Source organism: Crinia signifera, chromosome 3 (genome assembly GCF_055691185.1).
Source record: "Crinia signifera chromosome 3, ASM5569118v1, whole genome shotgun sequence".
In the NCBI taxonomy this organism is placed as follows: domain Eukaryota; kingdom Metazoa; phylum Chordata; class Amphibia; order Anura; family Myobatrachidae; genus Crinia; species Crinia signifera.
The window spans coordinates 66,538,291-66,556,749 of NC_139219.1; the positions used below are offsets into that span (position 1 = coordinate 66,538,291).

An 18,459-nucleotide genomic window follows, 5' to 3' on the forward strand; every position below is an offset into this window, starting at 1 on the left:
AGCTGGACTATAGGTAGTACAGAGGAGGCAAGATGTTGCTGGTATCAGAGTTGGGTGTTAAGCACACTGGAGGCAGAATGCAGGTGGTTTTGCAATTGAGTCCTTTTCAAAATAGAATAGGGTGCAGGCGATGGTTGACACTGAATACTGTGCCCACTGAAGGCAGGCTGCAGGTGAGGATTGTAGAAAGCTTGGTAGCAATGCAGGAGACAGGTGACTGGCACAGGTGCTGATCACAAACTAATGAGAGAGAAGTTCAAGTCCAAGTTTAAATAGGACACTCTGGGCACCGATAGGCTGATTGGAGCAGGTGACCAAAGTTGCTGGAATTTTGTTGGTCCGTACAGTCAAGTGACCACAACCAAAATGGTATAGTTGGAAGTTTAAAGTGTGTCCCGATACTTACTGCACCCCTGTTGGGATAAACTCCATATGAAGTCTAACACGTTGCTTGTCCGATACTAAAGGAGATGATGGGATCCTTCATGGTGGAGGACAGGTTTTAGTCAGTGATACCTCAGTGCAGATGAAACTAGAACTGATGAGATCCGTATGTACTGTAGCTTTTTTTAAATTGTTATAAAAAGTAGAATTATCTTATAATTGCAATTATGGTATAAGAACCCCAAGAAATAGGCATTTTGTATGTATTATTACATTGTATTGGTGACCCGTTAGGTCTTCGGTCTCAATATTTTGTCCAGCTGGTTTCCCTGCAGTAAACATAATGACTAGAGCAGGTACAAGATGAATAGGAAGTAGGTGAAATAAGAGCAGGCAGTGTGTGTGTGCAGAGCCCAAGATCAGCATCCTCCAGTGCAGAGTATTGTCCTCAGATGATCTGCTGAACTTCCAGCCTCCGCTCGGTAACATTTCTCCACACAACAAAGAAGTACGTTCTTGGCAGATTAAGCTGTAGCTGAGAAACCTTTGAAGTAAAATACGATTGGCCTTTTGATGTCTTGTTTGAAATATGCAAAATGTTGTTTGCTGTGAAAATAATTAACTGTACCTCGAAAGAAGTGTCGACGGTACCGTATCTGCCAAGTCTGAGACCTCTTATATAGAAATGGTCGTCACCCGAAGGAGTTCATCATTTATAAACTTGATTAGAGCTGCAATGGTTAACATGACATAATTACCGCCCCCAATAACATATACATCTATGTAATATTACACTGTATATCATTATACAGGATACCCCCCTACTCTCTTGGAATGCCAGGAGGCTCTAGAGAAAATTGGGTGTTTCTCCTGGTTTCCCTGATTGAGTGGGCAAATTTCCTATCCAGCTACCAACCACCTGCCTGCACCCTCCTGAGGTGGCAAGCGGAAATGAAGTGCAAAAGGTACCGTTTTACAAGCATTTTCAGCCGCAGGTCCAATAGTTTATGCATTTAAATGTGGTATTTAGGAGCAATATGACTGTGTTGATGACCCACTCCCTGCCTCGTGATCACATTTTCAGTACAAGTAGAATTTCACTTCAGTAACCATTCTATTTTCTGAATAAACTTACCACTAGGGTCCCTGGAGTCTATCCTTGGCCACATTAGGAAAGGAAATATAATTTGTTATATTAAATGCATATATCCAGTGAAAAGGCATATACAAATACAGAGACTAATTATGTTCCTTTAATCCTGTCTAAAATAGAAACTTTTCAACATTTGCAATTGTTTATTAGAAATGATTATCTATTTAAATGTTGGTAGTTAGAAGTCAAAATGTAGCAAAACATTCTTGCTTCCAACGCTGCATTCATTATATTATATATATATACACACTGAACAAACGGGACGCACTACCATATACCGCAATAGTCCGGGTGCCCTCCTCAGGTACTCAGTTGAGTCCAACATACAAGAAGCAATGAGGCGGCACTCCCACAAGTATACCTGCGCGTGAGACCGTTTCCTTGTGGGAGTTCCGCATCATTGATTCGTATGATACTTATATATATATACATACAGTAGAAGGTCAGTCCATGCGCACGGACCCCTTCATTCCCAAGGGGTCCGATGGTTTGCCTCTGCACATGCGCAGGGTCATACAGATTGAGAGGGACTTATCTATCCAGCGGATGGCGATGCCAGCCGCCATCCCCTGCCCCGCGCCATCTGTATGCCGGAAGGGGACGCGCGCGCACAAGGTGCGCGCGCGTCCCCTTCCGACGGTGCTGCCGGCGGTAGCCTGGTGTCTACACCGGGTCCACGCACCCCCCGCAGCCCCCCGCAGCTCCCTGAAGTGGGAGGCGGACAGGATTGCGTCCGCCTCGCCGCCCGGATACTGAGACGTGCGTGCGTGGGGGACGCACGCGTGTCTCAGTCAGATGGAGCGCCGTGTTGCTGGCGGATCGCCAGTAACAATAAGAACCGCTCCATCTGTATATGCGCATGCGAAGACGCTGGGTGCGTGCACCCACTGCAAACAAACTGTTCACTGGGTGCACACACCCATACTTGTGGGCCGGGGACGGAGCGGAGTGTGGGGCGGCACATTAGCATATGGGAATGCCCAGCCTTTCATGAGCATACCCAAGCTAATGGGCTGATGACGCAGGTGCGGGAGGCGGCAGCTGACATCACCGGATCTCAGCTGTCTGCTCACTTCCCCCGAGCACCCACGCATATATAAGTGACTTCAGAGTCACTTTTATATGTGTGTGCTATCGCCATCATTTGATGGTTACCGACCATCGAATGATGTGGGCGGATCCCACAAGGCTGCGAATGGATGTTACTGTGTAACATCCATTCGCAGCAGTCCCTGCAAGCGAATCGCCCTTGCGAATGGTGGGCCAGCATACCACCTCTCAGAAGGCGGGGTTTGGTGGATTTGCAAGGCTGCGAATTCGGAGCCTTGCGAATCAACCAGAATAACCCCCTTATAGTCTGTAAACTCCACTGGGGCAGAGACTGTGTATGATTAAACATTCTCCATAGCGTACTGTGTAATATAATGTGCTATGGAAATAAACTCAACTAAGAAACATTCTTTGCCAATTCTTTTGACGTTTCTTTCTCAATTTGGATTAATATGCAACCAGCAACTACTTTCCAGGTGTGAAAACCTCCTTATGGACGTTTACTATGTTGTTCTAGTCACTTGTGATTTATTTTCAGATATTGTAACTGTACCAATATGCAAATCTCAGCATCTCAGCAATTGTGGAGTCAATATAAAAAACATTTAAGCATTTCAGTGTTAGTGAAGTTTTAAACCTGGTAATTCAAATATATATATATATATATATATATCGCTTCACTCACAAACAAGTCTTCATATTTACAGAATAAAAGATATATAAAAATAAACAGATTAATGGATAACACAAGAAAGAGATGTAAGCATTAGCAGGTATAAAAATAAGTTACATCAAATAACGCCTTGGATTAATGGGCAGAGTAAAGGAAGCATACGGATGTGGTGACCCGTGACCCGTGCTCCCTGCTGAGCGACGGGCGTAATCACCATAGCTCAGCACACATCGCGGTGCACCTGCGATGCACTCGGCGATGCTGTGTGATTGTGCTGAGTGGGGTTTTGGCTATAATAGGCAAAGCCCCGTATTCTAGCAGGAAAGTCGGTTCAAGCACTGGTTTTCCCTGTGGGCGATAGCGTAGCGCAGCTCCATCACTGCAGGGCATGCACGCGGAGCGATTAGTGCTCACTAAGACAACTAGTCATTTCACTTATAAATAGGGCTGAAATCGCCCAGTGTGTATGCCTCTTAAGTCATCTGTCTGATTTTCCAGACTTCTTTAGAGGTGGTGAGTTCCACGAAGGAGCTGTAAAGATACAGTAGGAGTCCACAGGGGCGGATCCAGGATAAAATGACAGGGGGGGCACCATGATAAAAGAGGGTTTAGGTGGGGGAGGGCCAGTGTTAGTGGTGCCAGTGTACATGCTAAGAGCGGCAGAGAGAGGGTGGGAATGGGATTAAAAATAGGCCCACCATGGCAACAAAAGTGAAGGACGTAGTTGTGCGCGCGCCGAAGGCGCGCTCTGGAAAAGGGGGTGTGGCCACTCAACAGGGGGCATGTCCTTGAGTGTAGTGTACAACACCATATACAACTTCTACACATTATGCTACAAAATACTAGACCCCATTATACTTGCCCCTTACACATGATGCCAAATGGAATGAGCCAAAATTCAAACAATGCCACATGGGTTGTGTCAAAATTCACATAATGCCACACGGATTGAGCCAAAATTTACATAATAACACACGGATTGAGCCAGAATTCACATAATGTCACACACATTGAGCCAAAATTCACATAATGGCACACAGATTAAGCCAAAATTCACATAATGCCACATGGATTGAGCCAAAATTCACAAAATGCCAAATGGATTGAGCCAAAATTCACATAATGCCAAATGGATTGAGCCAAAATTCACATAATGCCACACAGATTGAGACAAATTCATAAGATGCCATATGGATTGAGCCAAAATTCACATAATGCCACATGGATTGAGCCAAAATTCACATAATGCCACACGGATTGAGACAAAATTCACATAATGCCACACGGATTGAGCCAGAATTCACATAATGCCAAACAGATTAAGACAAAATTCACAATACGCTTCATAAACAGGGACATTGTCCACCAAAGGCGCGCATTAAACATTTACACCATAATGTCCATTGCACGTTAAGTTACACGGCATGATGTCCATTATGTATTATGCCAAACACCATAATGCCTATTAAAAATGATGCTACATACAGTAAGTGCTGCTTATCTACATGCTCATTGCCAAGGGTTCCATGCTCATTGCCAGAGGTTCCATGCTTGTTGCCATGTGGGATTACATGCTCATTGCCAATGGGGAATACATGCTCATGGTAAATGGGGGACAGCCGCCGGCAGGCAGAAGTGATAGCCACTGACAGTGGCAGAGCCTGGCTGTATTCTGAGCACTGCAGGTCCCAGCTATTTGAAATAATACCCATTTCACACCAGAAAATGCATTCCCAGGTTGGCCCCTTTTACACCAGCCTAGTCCCTGCATTTTCTGGTGTGAGGGGGAGAGAAAACCACCCCTCCCCCCTTTAACCAGTTATCTCATTTAACCGGCTATATCTTCGGAACTAACTGACCCATTTACATGAGACCAGTATCATATTGAAGAACTTTTGAGTGGGCTTTGAATGATTTTGGTCCAGTGAAACTGGAACGTTTGGTTCCAGAGTAATCTGCCCTCAAAGAACATGAACAGCCATGAAATTACATTTCAAAAATAAAAAAATCGATTTACACGCTATATCTCTGGAACCGATTGACCGATATGGACCATCCTGGTATCATATTGAAGGCCCAGCGATTTGGAATTGAATGACATCAACTACAAGCTCCTGTGATACCAGGGGGGGAACTGGCAGCCGTCGGAACCAGGTGGGGGTCGGAATTGACGGGTCCCATATTATCCTATGGGGAAAAAATGTTACAGCTTTGCCAGGCGATATCTCCAGTTCCCGGGGGGCTAGAGACATGGGGCTGGGCTCGTTGGAAAGCTCTGGTCCTCATCTACAAAATCAATGACAGGGGGGGCACGTGCCCGGGTGCCCCCCCCCTGAATCCGCCACTGGGAGTCCATATGAAGGTGTAGCTATGAAGGTTACAGATGGAGGGTGTGATGCACTAAGCGAAAAAGGTGGTAAAAACCCCGTTATGGGGAAGGTTGAAATTTAAAAGGTCGACATGGGGTTTTTCACTATTCTCTGAGCCGATATGTGCCAATAAGCAGTATTTCATGTCCTACCATCAAATAGGGCGCGGTGGGAAAAAAGTGTGCCAAGCGTAGCGAGCAATATGAGGGGACATTGTGCATTTCTTTTGTGTCCATGTCGACATTCGGGACAAAAAAAGTGAAAAAACCCATGTCAACATTTTGACCGTCGACCTTCCCCACATTGACCTAATTCTTGAGTCGTCCTAATGACCTGTCGACCTTCAGTGGTCGACCTAATGCTTGGAGATCTAATGTATGTCTATCCAATGATCCCATTCTAGTGTAAGGCAGGGGGAGGCAAAGGGTGACAGGGAGAAAGTGACAGGGGAAGACAGTGGGTGACAAGCACAATGTCCTGCTTGGTGCAAATAACAGGAGGCATGTACCTTGGTAGAGGCATACTTGGACATTGTCGATTACACCGGTTGTGAACTGCCTTTAATAAACAGACAGAAGTGAATCTGAAAAACAGCAGCATGTGACTGTGATCCTCAGCGCTTATAGGTGGCAAGACTCTGCTATCCGGCTGGAACACAAGGTCATCCCTGCCTCTCTAAAGTAAGGGCAAAGTCCCTCAGGCAGTGGGGCCCACCCTGCTCCCTGCACTGGGTCATTTATTCAACACTGCTCAAAATGGTCTGCGGGAGGGACATGGTATAACTGATTGCTGGTTTGGCCAGCAGTGGGCCCCTGAGTCCTCAGGGGCCAAGGTGCAATGCACCTGCTGCACCAATGGTAGTTCCACCTTTGGTTGCAACCTTCCACCAGATACATACAGTAAGATACAAAGGAAGTATATGAACCACAGCACTGACTGAAAGTTGGGCTAGAGTTTGTGTTATAATTGCATTACTCCAGTTAAAAAAAAAATGTCTCAACAGTCATTTATGCAAATAAAGCTCCCTTCCTGGTTAATATCATTCACTTGACAGCTGCTGGTGTCTCTTCACAGTTTATCTAAGATGTCACCATACACGTGTTTCTATTACTCAGCATCAATGACAAATGAAACACATGTGAATGTGTGCACAAATCTGCCGCAGTCAGTGCATAACTTCACATTTTTAACCTTTTTTTAACTGACCATAATAGATGTCAATCATTTCAAATCCTCTATTTTTACAATTTAAACACAAATAAATATTTCCAGATCATTAGATCATTAGCTGGTGACGTCTACTGTTACCAGCCATTATCCATTATTCATTTTTAAAGATTTTTCGGATTGGAATTCCACACTTGAAACATTTCTGCTTTGGTAATATAGACACGCTGGAAAATACATTATTAAAGATTGGTTCGTATAAAAAAAAGAAAAAAAATCTTGTTATCCTGACCAGCTACATTTATCATTTTACCATGTGTGATGGAATTTCAACATTCTCTTTACTGGCACAAAATAAATTGCAAGTGTTATAAATAAGAAATGTAAAATTGGCAGAGCTTTACAGTACCCATAATTGGCTTTCTAAGTGAGCGCTCCACCAGAGAGCAGGCTGGCCAGCCAAGCTTAGAACCGATACATCTCTACATGTGGTTTTGCTTTGCAGCAGAGGCAGAAGCAAATATCCTTCCAAGCTTTACTTGGAAAGTTGATGGGAAAATAAAACAAGTATCTGACAAAAATAGCAGGTGCTTAAATAAACCACTGTTCTAGTTCAGAAGCAGTAAAACCCTTGATCCGAGCCCATATAATAACCATAGCAGACCAGGGATACAGGTTTTAAAGATGTTATATAAGACACCTAATATGCTCTACCCTAACGCGCAGTAGAATGGTCCGATTTCTGTGTTAAAGTGGGCGCATACGACTTGTTCTGTAAGACAGATAACTGAAATCTATTTAACATGGGAAAAAAGTCACTGTCCTTATTTGCATTTATAAATACAATTATTATTATTACCATTTATGTGGCGCCTCAAGAGATCCGCAGCACCCAGTAACATAAACAGAACAACAAAATGTTGCCTTACAATGCAAGACAGTGGGGTGTATTCAATGCGGCCGCTGAGGGGGTTAAATGGCAGGGATTGACGAAAACAAGTGTTCCTCACCATTTAGCCCCCGCGCTGGCCACTCACCGTATTCAACGTTATGGGGGAATTTTCGCGGCTAATGCAGGGAGCCTGCTGCATTTAGCCGCGAGTCTCGCTGTTATAGCGGCTGTACACGCCATTTCCCCTCCCCCCAAAAACCCAGCGAGGGGAACACGGCGTGTGCATGGGGTCAGTTGAATACTGACCCTGCGAGCTGTGACAGCAAGCAGGCAGCCCTGTGAGCTGTCACAGCTCACAGCAAGAATGGAATACTCCCCAGTATAGGACAAGCACAGGGTATATAAACATATCTGCATCAGCAGACAATACTGAAATAAGTATCCGGGTAGCATAAAACAGTGACAGTTTTCCATATTTTCTTATAGAGTCACAAGTGAAATAATTAGCTCTACCTATTTATCTTTTAAAATGTATTAGTTCATAATGAGTACACCTGTGCTCCTGCTAGGTGACCTGGAAAATGTGAGCTGTTTGGGGCCCTATGGACAGAGTTTGCAATCCCAGGTTTTATAATAAACAAGGGATGGAACACTAACTAGAGAAAATGAAATACAGACTATTATGTGCATGGAGTTCACAATGCACATGAGCCCCCATAATGTTCAAATGATTCTGTGTGACAGGAATCAAGCGTTTGGAGGTGGAAAAAAGGTGTTTTGTGGGTGTGTTCAAACGCAGGTGTGCCAAGACGTTTTTTCAGGTGCGTCTCTGATGTCAGCGATGACCACTTGCATGTTGCTTTAGCAGAATTGTGGATGCTTTTGACTGGCGGAGATGGAAGGTACTCTTTGATGCTCCAATTTCGGGGAATTATTCTGTGTATACCTCGCGCTTTGCAATTCGACAGCAGTTTCTGCAAATAAGTGTTTTCTACATCTTTCTAGGCAGCAACTATTGGATTGTAGCAACAGTTAGCGATAATCGGCTAGTGCAGTGGTTCTCAACCTCAGATGTCAGGACCCCCAACAGTGCACATTTTCCAGGTCTCCACACAGAATCACAGGTGAAATAATTTGCTCCACCTGTGATCTTTTAAAATGTGTCAGTGAATAATGAGTGCACCTGCCGCGTGACCTGCAAAACGTGCACTGTTGGTGTCCTGAGGACTGAGGTTGAGAACCACTGGGCTAATGTGTTCGCACATTTAAATAATTGAAATCCATACAGCTCTGTACCTGTGCAGGTGGTGACTGGACAGAGCTCTGTGCAATCACATCTGTTCCATTGCTGTTTCCATTTTCCCATGTAACCATGTACACAGGCATCATCACATAAGCATTGTATTGCTGTGTGCTCAATGTATGTTATTTATGTAAAACACAATAAATGAAATGATTTTACGAGAAGCCTATGTTAAACTTGCGTATGTATGATGGTTAAAGAGTGAAGCAAGTAACTTTAATTAGCTTGTATCAGTTCTATAATCACACACATCATGCACACATCATGCACACGGATAGGAGATGTTGGACTGACTAGCTATTTTTTAAATACAGTTTGATTGACCCATTGGATGGGATACGGTCGGTTGGTCGACCTAAAGATGGTCGACAGTCATTAGGTTGACACCACTAGGTCGACATACTGCAATGTCGACATGGGACAAGGTCGACACAAACATGAGGTCGACATGGTCTAGGTCGACAGTCCAAAGGTCGACATGGTTTTTCACTGTTTTTTTGAGCCGACAGGCGGTATTTCATGCCCTACCATCCACTAGGGAGAATAAAACAGTGTCTTGAGCATGGTGCACTTAATCCTGTGTCCATGTCGACTGTGTCGACATTCGGGTAAAAAAAAACAGTGAAAACCCCATGTCGACCTAATGCCTTTTGGCTGTCGGCCTAATGCTTGTGTCGACCTAATGACCTGTCGACCTTGTAGTATGTTGACCTAGTGGTGCTGACCTAATGACTGTCGACCATACAATCCATACCCCATTGGATATGACTAAACCCTGCACTGTTAGTGTGCCTTGAGGACTGCGGTAGAATAATAAAAGCTTCTCACAGCAATAACTTTATAGCAGCGTCGGCAATTGCTCTACAATAGGAAGTTTCAGCACAATGCACCACTTCAGCATCAGACCGTATGCAGATCCTGCGCAAGTACAGCAGCCGCCATCTGTGTGAGCTCTATGTAACCACCAGGTAGTAACATAATAAATGTAACTTTCCCTGTACCTTAAAGAAGCTCTCTCGATCTTCCGTCCGACACACTTCCATTGTCATCTGGGCAGACTCGCACTGGAGGGCGCCTCTGTTTTCCCAGCTATTCTGAAAGCAAAGAGATGTTAATGGTTAGTTCTGTCTGTAGGAAATTCCTCTACAAGCCACAGAATCAGTCACAACATGCACCCTGCCAAGAGTATTCTGTCAACAGTGCCCATCCGCTGCTTCCCGAGCACAGCCTCTTCCAGTCACTTCCCTAGCACACAGAGATGGGACAGCGAGACCATTACAGGGAATTTAGTGGTCAGTGACTGGCGTATGAAGAGCATTTCTTTTCTCACATGTGTTTTTTTCTTTGCTTTGCCTATAATTGTTAAAAGCATGTTGTATTACAGACCCAAACTGGGAAATGAGGCACAAAAAGGAAAGAATGTTCCAGTCAATGTATACACATGGACTTTACCATCATGCTAAGCAGGGCCGGATTAAGGGAGGGTTTTGTGCATGGGAGTGGGGTAGTGCTGCAACTTCACCTATCTGCCAATGTGACAATGATTAATGGTGCTGAGCATCGGGAGCCAAGGCACACTGACTGCACAAGTGTGCAGTGCATTAGTGAGGGGTTTGTGCTGAGCTCTGATTGGTGGAGCTCATCACATGCTTCTCAGGCCCATGGAGAACAGCAGAGGCAGCAGCCTCGTCATGGGAGGGTTTTTAATCAGAGGCAGAGGGTTTTTAATCAGAGGCAACTACAGAGTAAGTTACAGAGAACAAACATAGGCTTTTCATGTGGTATATATAACATTTATCTCCCCCGCAGTTACCAATTGACCAAGTTTATACTGTTTTTACTCTGTGTATTGAGAGTGCAATATTCTCCATGCAGTTTGCAGCCAGTAATGACAAATGCAAGGGGGTCCCCCTGTCTAAAGTGACCTGGGCCCCCGAAGTCTTAATTTGGCCCTGATGCTAAGGCAAAACCAGAACTTTAGATTATTCAGGTACAGTACTCCAATCTTCTACCCCGATTCAATCAGTGCCTTACAGCACTACTCGCTGCTATAGGTGACTCTGTTCTGTCCATCACTGAACTCTCGGGCGATATTTACTCAAGCACAGATGTTGACCATAGCAAATAATCAGATTCTACTTATCATTTATCTAGCACCATATAGGCTAGAATTTAATTGGTTGCTATGGGCAACATCCCGCACTTTAGTAAAATTACCCCTCAGTTATTATCACATGGATTCCTGTACTCCCTAGGTCTAGGATAATGAGTCATGTGGGCAGATCACTGTATGGCACAAAACTGTAAGTATTTAACAATCTAATGCTGCTTTCAGACCGCAAAACTCACTTTGACCAGGTATTATAAAACGTTTCTAAAAACAGGTCTGCCAGCTGAAACCCCTTTCACACCGCATGTCTTTAAACGGTATTTCAATGCAGTATTTGTTCCTTCACAACTCTGAACCCGTTTTAACCCATAAAAAACAGTGGATAAAAAATCGGGTCTGAAACGGGTAGGACCCTGCTTTATTACCGTTTAGAAATACCAGTTCAATAGAACCGGTAAATTCACTCTGCACCTTTCAGACTGCACAAATTACCGTTTTAAAACGGTATAAAAACGGCAAAATAACGGGTAAAAGTGCGGTCTGAAAGGAGCATAATTGGGTACTGGTGTTCCTTCACCCATCAATTAAAATATAGATGACCATGTATGCATATAAGCTGAGGATTGAATACAGCAGTATGGCCAGACCCCAGCTAAAGCTCATTTAAACACATTTTTTAGAAATCTCATTGTGCAGAAAGCTTTTGAGTAAACTTGCCTATTAAGATCAAGCGTATTGACTTAGGAGGCCAGTATAATAGGAAAAATGCTTTTCTCACAAACAGACCCCTACAGTAGGTCTTTAATGTTTGATGATGAATCCAGCTCAGAAGGAAACCAGTCCAGATGGAAACCTTTGATGTATTCCACACTTACTTCTATAGGGATTATGTACAATACATTGTTACGTAACCTTGCTATAGCATAAGAGATGTAGCTAGAAACTGCAAATACAGATACTGTACTTTGGAGTACTTAAAATTCAGAAATTCAACCAACACAGGGGCGGATCCAGAACAAAGTGAAAGAGGGGCACCGTAAGAGGGGTAAAGGTTACTTCCGCACATTCCAGGTAAAATGAGCATGGCCCCACAACACAGGCATAGTCTCAAAGGGAATACAGAATATATATGACAGGGACAGGGTGAGGTCATGGAGAAGCAGAGGGTAACATGGAAGAGCATGATAGGGAGATGGTGTTGCAGAGGAAAGGCTGAGGCAATGGAGTATTGTTGGTGGGGGGGGGGGAATAGGGCGAGGCTGCAGAGTAATGGTGATTGCAGGAATAGGGTGAGGCTGCAGAGTGATATTGGTGGTGGGGGGGGGATAGGGTGAGGCTGAGGAGTGATGGTGGTGGGGGGTATAGGGTGAGGCTGCAGAGTGATGTTGTTGGTGGTGGGGGGATAGGGTGAGGCTGAGGAGTGATGGTGGTGGGGGTATAGGGTGAGGCTGTGAGTGATGTTGGTGGGGGTATAGGCTGAGGCAATGGAGTGATGTTGTTGGGGGGAATAGGGTGAGGCTGCGGAGTGATGGTAGTGGCAGGAATAGGGTGAGGCAATGGAGTAATGTTGGTGGGGGGGGAATAGGGTGAGGCTACGGAGTGATGTTGGTGGGGGGAATAGGGTGAGGCTGCAGAGTGATGGTGATGGCGGGAATAGGGTGAGGCTGTGGAGTGATGGTAGTGGCAGAAATAGGGTGAGGCAATGGATTAATGTTGGTGACGGGAATAGGGTGAGGCTGCGGAGTGATGTTGTTGGGGGGGGATAAGGTGAGGCAGAGTGATGGTGGTGGCGGGAATAGGGTGAGGCAGCAGAGTGATGGTAATGGGGGAATAGGATGCTGTGGAGTGATAGTGGTGGGGGGAATAGGGAGAGGCTGCAGAGTGATGGAGGGGGGGAATAGGATGAGGCTGCGGAGTGATGGTAGTTGCGGGAATAGGGTGAGGCAATGGAGTTATGTTGGCGGGGGGAATAGGGTGAGGCTGCGCCACCCATAATCACTGTTAAACCTCATTCAAAGCTGTGACACCTGCAAAAGTACATCAGGCAATGTGTGTGTGTGTGTGTGTTATCCTAAAACTTGCTTGCCCAATAGTACATAAATAATACTATTATCAAACAGGCCTGTGAATTTGCCAGAAGATGTCTGCTAATAGCTGTTGTGTGTGTGAACATTCTTATTGCACTAATAGGTAACAGACTAGGCTAGCCCATGACCCAAGCAACAAACGGCATAAACCTGCGCACTCGGGACGCCCACATGAGTTATCTTGTGAGTCAGCCTAAACAGCAGGATAACCTTGTGCAAAGCTGAAAGTCAACATAATGAAAACCCGTCAAGACATAAAGCGCTTGTTTATGGTGCCATTTGTCTGTACACCATGAGAGCCTTATGGAAACATGATCAGTTTACATGGCCCTGTATAAATAAATGGATTATACTGGAAAGTGTTAATAAGCTAAACTGCAACCACAAGTAAATCGCTATTTTAAAAGATTAGGTTTAGAACCATATTTACAAGATTTATATTTATCAAGGGATCACGGTACTGTCCTAATTTTTTAAGAATGCAAAGACAGCTGTTATTGGTTTACTGAAATACCCTTTTGGTCAATCAGCCAGATAAAGTATTTCTTTACGACTCAAACTATTACTGTGAAAAACACAGAACAGTTCTGCATGACATATGATCAGTACGTTTGGCTATAAACAAAACCACGTGCTGGTAAATTTGTTTTAGTTTTGTCTGATATTTCCATTCAAAGAACAAAATAAATGACTAAATCTAAAAAGCTGATGATAAATCATAATTACAGTGAAAATATATACTGTACGTTCAAAAATGTATTTAAGTTATACACAGTTTGCATCTGTTTTATAGGATTACTGGGATGAAAAATAAATATACCAATTGCTGGCGACAAGCCCAAAACGTACACATTACTTAAGAAACCTGTAAGTAATTTTAGTTCCAGTAACAAAGATCTGTATGACTAGAGCAAAGGTCACGTCAGATGCCACAATTATTGTTTTGGTATGGGTAAACATTGCTGTATATTGGATATACAACCTATGATGAGAAGGAGTCCGATACAAAGTTATTTCTCTGTATTTCTGCAGAAATCTGTCCAAATGAGATCAGAACTTCATTGAAGTCATGTAATACAGAAAGTATAAACTTTTTTCATTCAGTTTGTTCCCTAAAATGATCAAACAACAAATGTCTTTGTTGGGAAAAAGTATTTTCAGTAACCTGTGTGAACCCCAACCCTCACCGCACCCCAGACCCCCCCCATCCCCAGTGAAGCTATGACTTCAATCTGTTTTTTAGGGTCATTTTGGATCCGTAGACATTGGTCCATCATTCCTTCCTAATTACCTGTTTCAGCTCACGAATGTTGATGTTCTTTCTTGCATGAATTCCCGATCCAAACCCTGTCACATCATTTTTATTGGATTAAGATCTTTGACTCAGCCATTCCAAAACATAATTATTTCTGCTTCAACCAATTTTGATGTAGACGCACTTGTGATTTTATGTTTGTTGTCTAGTTGACCCACCGACTGTTGCCCTACCTTCAGGGATGGATATTCTGACATTCTACTGTAGAATCCACAAATAATGCAAAATTCCATGTAAAGCCAAACCCTCAAAAGAATCCCCGAACTGCTAAAACACAGATTTCACTGAGCCTATGTGTCTTATGAGAAATAACTATTTTACTGGCAATCCTAATTGGATAGCTCAAAAAATAACCATAGGAGAAACAGCAGGAAAAGCAACAAAAAAAAAAACCCAAGCATTTTTCACTCCCAAATGTTTCTTCAGGGCTAATTGGATACCTCCTAAGGGTATTCAGTCAATGCCCCAAAAGTCAGAAATATCTAGTCGGTCTAATTTACATTCAACCTGTCCGACAGTTAGAATTTTTCAGACGACCCGATAGCCTGTGGATTGGCAAAAATAGGCAGCAAATTCGACAATTTAATGGCTGTTATTGCCAATTCAGATTCAAGTTTTCAAAAAGTTGAATCTGCTATGGGCGAAAATGGACGAAATTGACAGATTTGTGGCTATCTTTGCCGATCTGCAGCTGCATTGAATAGGCAACCCATCTGCTTAATGTAACAGCAACAAGCCATGTGACAACTGTTGCCAATAACTGCCGATACGTGGAGATATGCAGGTTTGTAGGTGCTGAATGTGTAGACAATTGGAGTCCCCTTTTTATCAGGGCCAATATAAGTGGTGCCTTAATCCCGTGCTTCAATCACACAGTCTGTGGGTAATGAGTCAATGACCTATTGGCTGTCAACCTAGACACAGTCGACCTATCAATCGGAACCTTGTCTTGAATGTTAAGAAAAAAAAACCTCCAGAGTCTGATGCATTTATTACATATGCTGCATTGCACCTGGAGCTACCTGATACCCCATACACACTAGCTGCCCTAAGCTGACCTGGCCGCAGTAGATATAGTTAACAATCGGCTGATGATATGGTTCAGTGACGTCATCAGGGCCCACTGAAAATGCAGGCTATATAGCCACTGCAAGTTCAGTAGACATCAATCATTGTTAATAAACGAGTATCATTAATGATTTGAGTGTACACTCTATATAGTGAATGAAAGCTCTTTGTGAGCGATATCTTTCACTATATCCTCTCGTTTGTATTGGGCTTAACACAGGCAGTGGACGTGCGCACAAATGGGACATATGACGATTATACACTATAATACACCGTCCATAAAAATGTTATCTCTGAGCATAAGATTAGCATAACTTATCCGGGTTCACATGCGAACTCATTAGGGAAGAGAGCCAAGCTACTTTGCTTGAGCAGAGTCATATGTTTTTCTCCATGTAGTTATGTAATCCACTTGCAACATCCAAGCATAATATTAATCTTCTGAAAAGTGCAAGTGGCAGTGACGTGTAGTCTGAACGGAATCGGTACATCTGTCAGACCACACTTAGGTCTACAGTCATTAGGTCGACCCCACTAGGTTGACTGGCAGTAAGGTCGACCTGACTTAAGGTCGACATGGGCCAAGGTCGACATGACTTAAGGTCGAATTTGCATAAAGGTCGACATGAGGAATGTCGACTGGTCATAAGGTCGACATGGGGTTTTCACTGTTTTTTTACCCGAATGTGGACACAGTCGACATTGACACAGTTGGCAATGACAATCGGACCCTCGTGCTTCGGGCACGGTGGCTTGCTTCGCTCGCCACAGCTTTAATAACCTCCTCCACGCCCTAGTGGATGGTAGGGCATGAAATACCGCCTGTCGGCACATGTCGGCTCAAAAAACAGTGAAAAACCCATGTCGACCTTATGACCAGTCGACCTTCCTCATGTCGACCTTTATGCAAATTCGACCTTAAGTCATGTCGACCTTGGCCCATGTCGACCTTAAGTCAGGTCGACCTTCCTGCCAGTCGACCTAGTGGGGTCGACCTAATGACTGTAGGTCGACATGGGCCAAGGTCGACATGACTTAAGGTCGAATTTGCATAAAGGTCGACATGAGGAATGTCGACTGGTCATAAGGTCGACATGGGGTTTTCACTGTTTTTTGACCCGAATGTGGACACAGTCGACATTGACACAGTTGGCAATGACAATCGGACCCTCGTGCTTCGGGCACGGTGGCTTGCTTCGCTCGCCACAGCTTTAATAACCTCCTCCACGCCCTAGTGGATGGTAGGGCATGAAATACCGCCTGTCGGCACATGTCGGCTCAAAAAACAGTGAAAAACCCATGTCGACCTTATGACCAGTCGACCTTCCTCATGTCGACCTTTATGTAAATTCGACCTTAAGTCATGTCGACCTTGGCCCATGTCGACCTTAAGTCAGGTCGACCTTCCTGCCAGTCGACCTAGTGGGGTCGACCTAATGACTGTAGACCTAAGTTCATTCTAATAGATGACCGCTTCCCGTCTGAACTTGGTCTGTTCTTTGTTTCTGGAGCTATATAACGACAACTCAGTTGTTATAAAGGACCAGACTCAGACGTGGACGCACTGCCAGGGTCAGACGTATAACTAATGCAGCTGCTCATGTGTTTGAGTCCCACTGCGCATGGGTCCTGCACATGGAGAAGCATATTGAGAATGGAATAGGCATTGGTGGGAGGTAACAGGGAGATGTATTAGCGCATATATGGTGATGGTCGATCATGGACGTACTATGAGTGTGTCGCACATGTGTCAGTGAAAGTGGTGGCATCACATAGGAAGACATACGGAGAAACTGCACCTGCCATAGGGCTCATGCACAATTCCCATGTTGGTACGCCTAAGGACGCACTATTCGGCATAACAGTGTGTACGGATGCTGAAAGCGACTGTCTCGGTCTTTGCACAGTCAGTTGTATGGATGGAAAGACTTTGTAGTGGTATTTATATAAAGTCGCAGTTATACGACCACCAGTAGACATCACACAACTACCTGCGCTTCTGAGTCCGTCGCTGAATCAGGAACAAAATGAAATACCACAATCATTTAATATATTATATAATAGTTCAGCAGTCATAAAACGCTGGACAATTTACCATAGTTGGCTGCATATTAGTTACTGGGAATCTTTTTATTACTATTTATATAACAACAATGTATTACACAATGATGTGCAGTCAAACTATATAATTCAGGTATCACAGTACCAGCACCAGGCAGACGGCCAATTTATACTGTGGCAGACTAGCATAGCAGTGTTTCTATGGCATGTGGGAAGTCAAAATCAAAACAGTTGGGGGAAACACAGACAAAAACATACAACCATGCAGATACCAGCCATGCCGGATATATAGATACATATTAGTCATACTTGCAAAAGGAAGTTATAACCTATAAGTAATTAGCATATTACAGTTTTGAACAGATTAGTGTGGTGCCAGTTTAATGATTCATAACGTACCCTTACGTGATATTGCAGAATGTTGCTAGTGCTTTCCTCTATGAAAAAAATGTGGCAGTATGTAGAATAAAAAGGCAGAACAAAAGGTGTCGGGACGCAGAATAAAAGGCGTCGGGACGCAGAATAAAAGGTGGCGGGACGCAGAATAAAAAGCTCCATGATGCAGAAAAGGTGGATATAAGCAGAATAAAAGGTGGCGGGAAGTAGAATAGAAGGTGGCGTGACTCAGAATAAAGGGTGGCGCGAAGTAGAATAAATGGTGGCGGGACTCAGAATAAAAGGTGGCGGTACGCAGAATAAAAGGTGGATATAAGCAGAATAAAAGGTGGCGGGAAGTAGAATAAAAGGTTGCGGAACTCTGAATAAAAGGTGGCGGGAAGTAGAATAAAGGTGGCGGGACTCAGAATAGAAGGTGGCGGTACGCAGAA

The 18,459-nt window shown here is 44.0% G+C and overlaps 1 protein-coding gene across 2 annotated transcripts in view; it reads right to left on the reverse strand.

The window, feature by feature from the left end:
* RIN2 (Ras and Rab interactor 2) overlaps positions 1-18,459 on the reverse strand; it is a 179,554-nt gene that overhangs the window by 118,961 nt on the left and 42,134 nt on the right. Inside the window, exon 2 of one of the 2 annotated variants that reach the window (XM_083175932.1) lies at positions 9,993-10,085. In XM_083175932.1, the coding sequence (XP_083032058.1) occupies positions 9,993-10,085 (93 nt within the window). The remainder of the gene's footprint in view (positions 1-9,992; positions 10,086-18,459) is intronic. The other variant, XM_083175933.1, reaches the window with a different exon arrangement.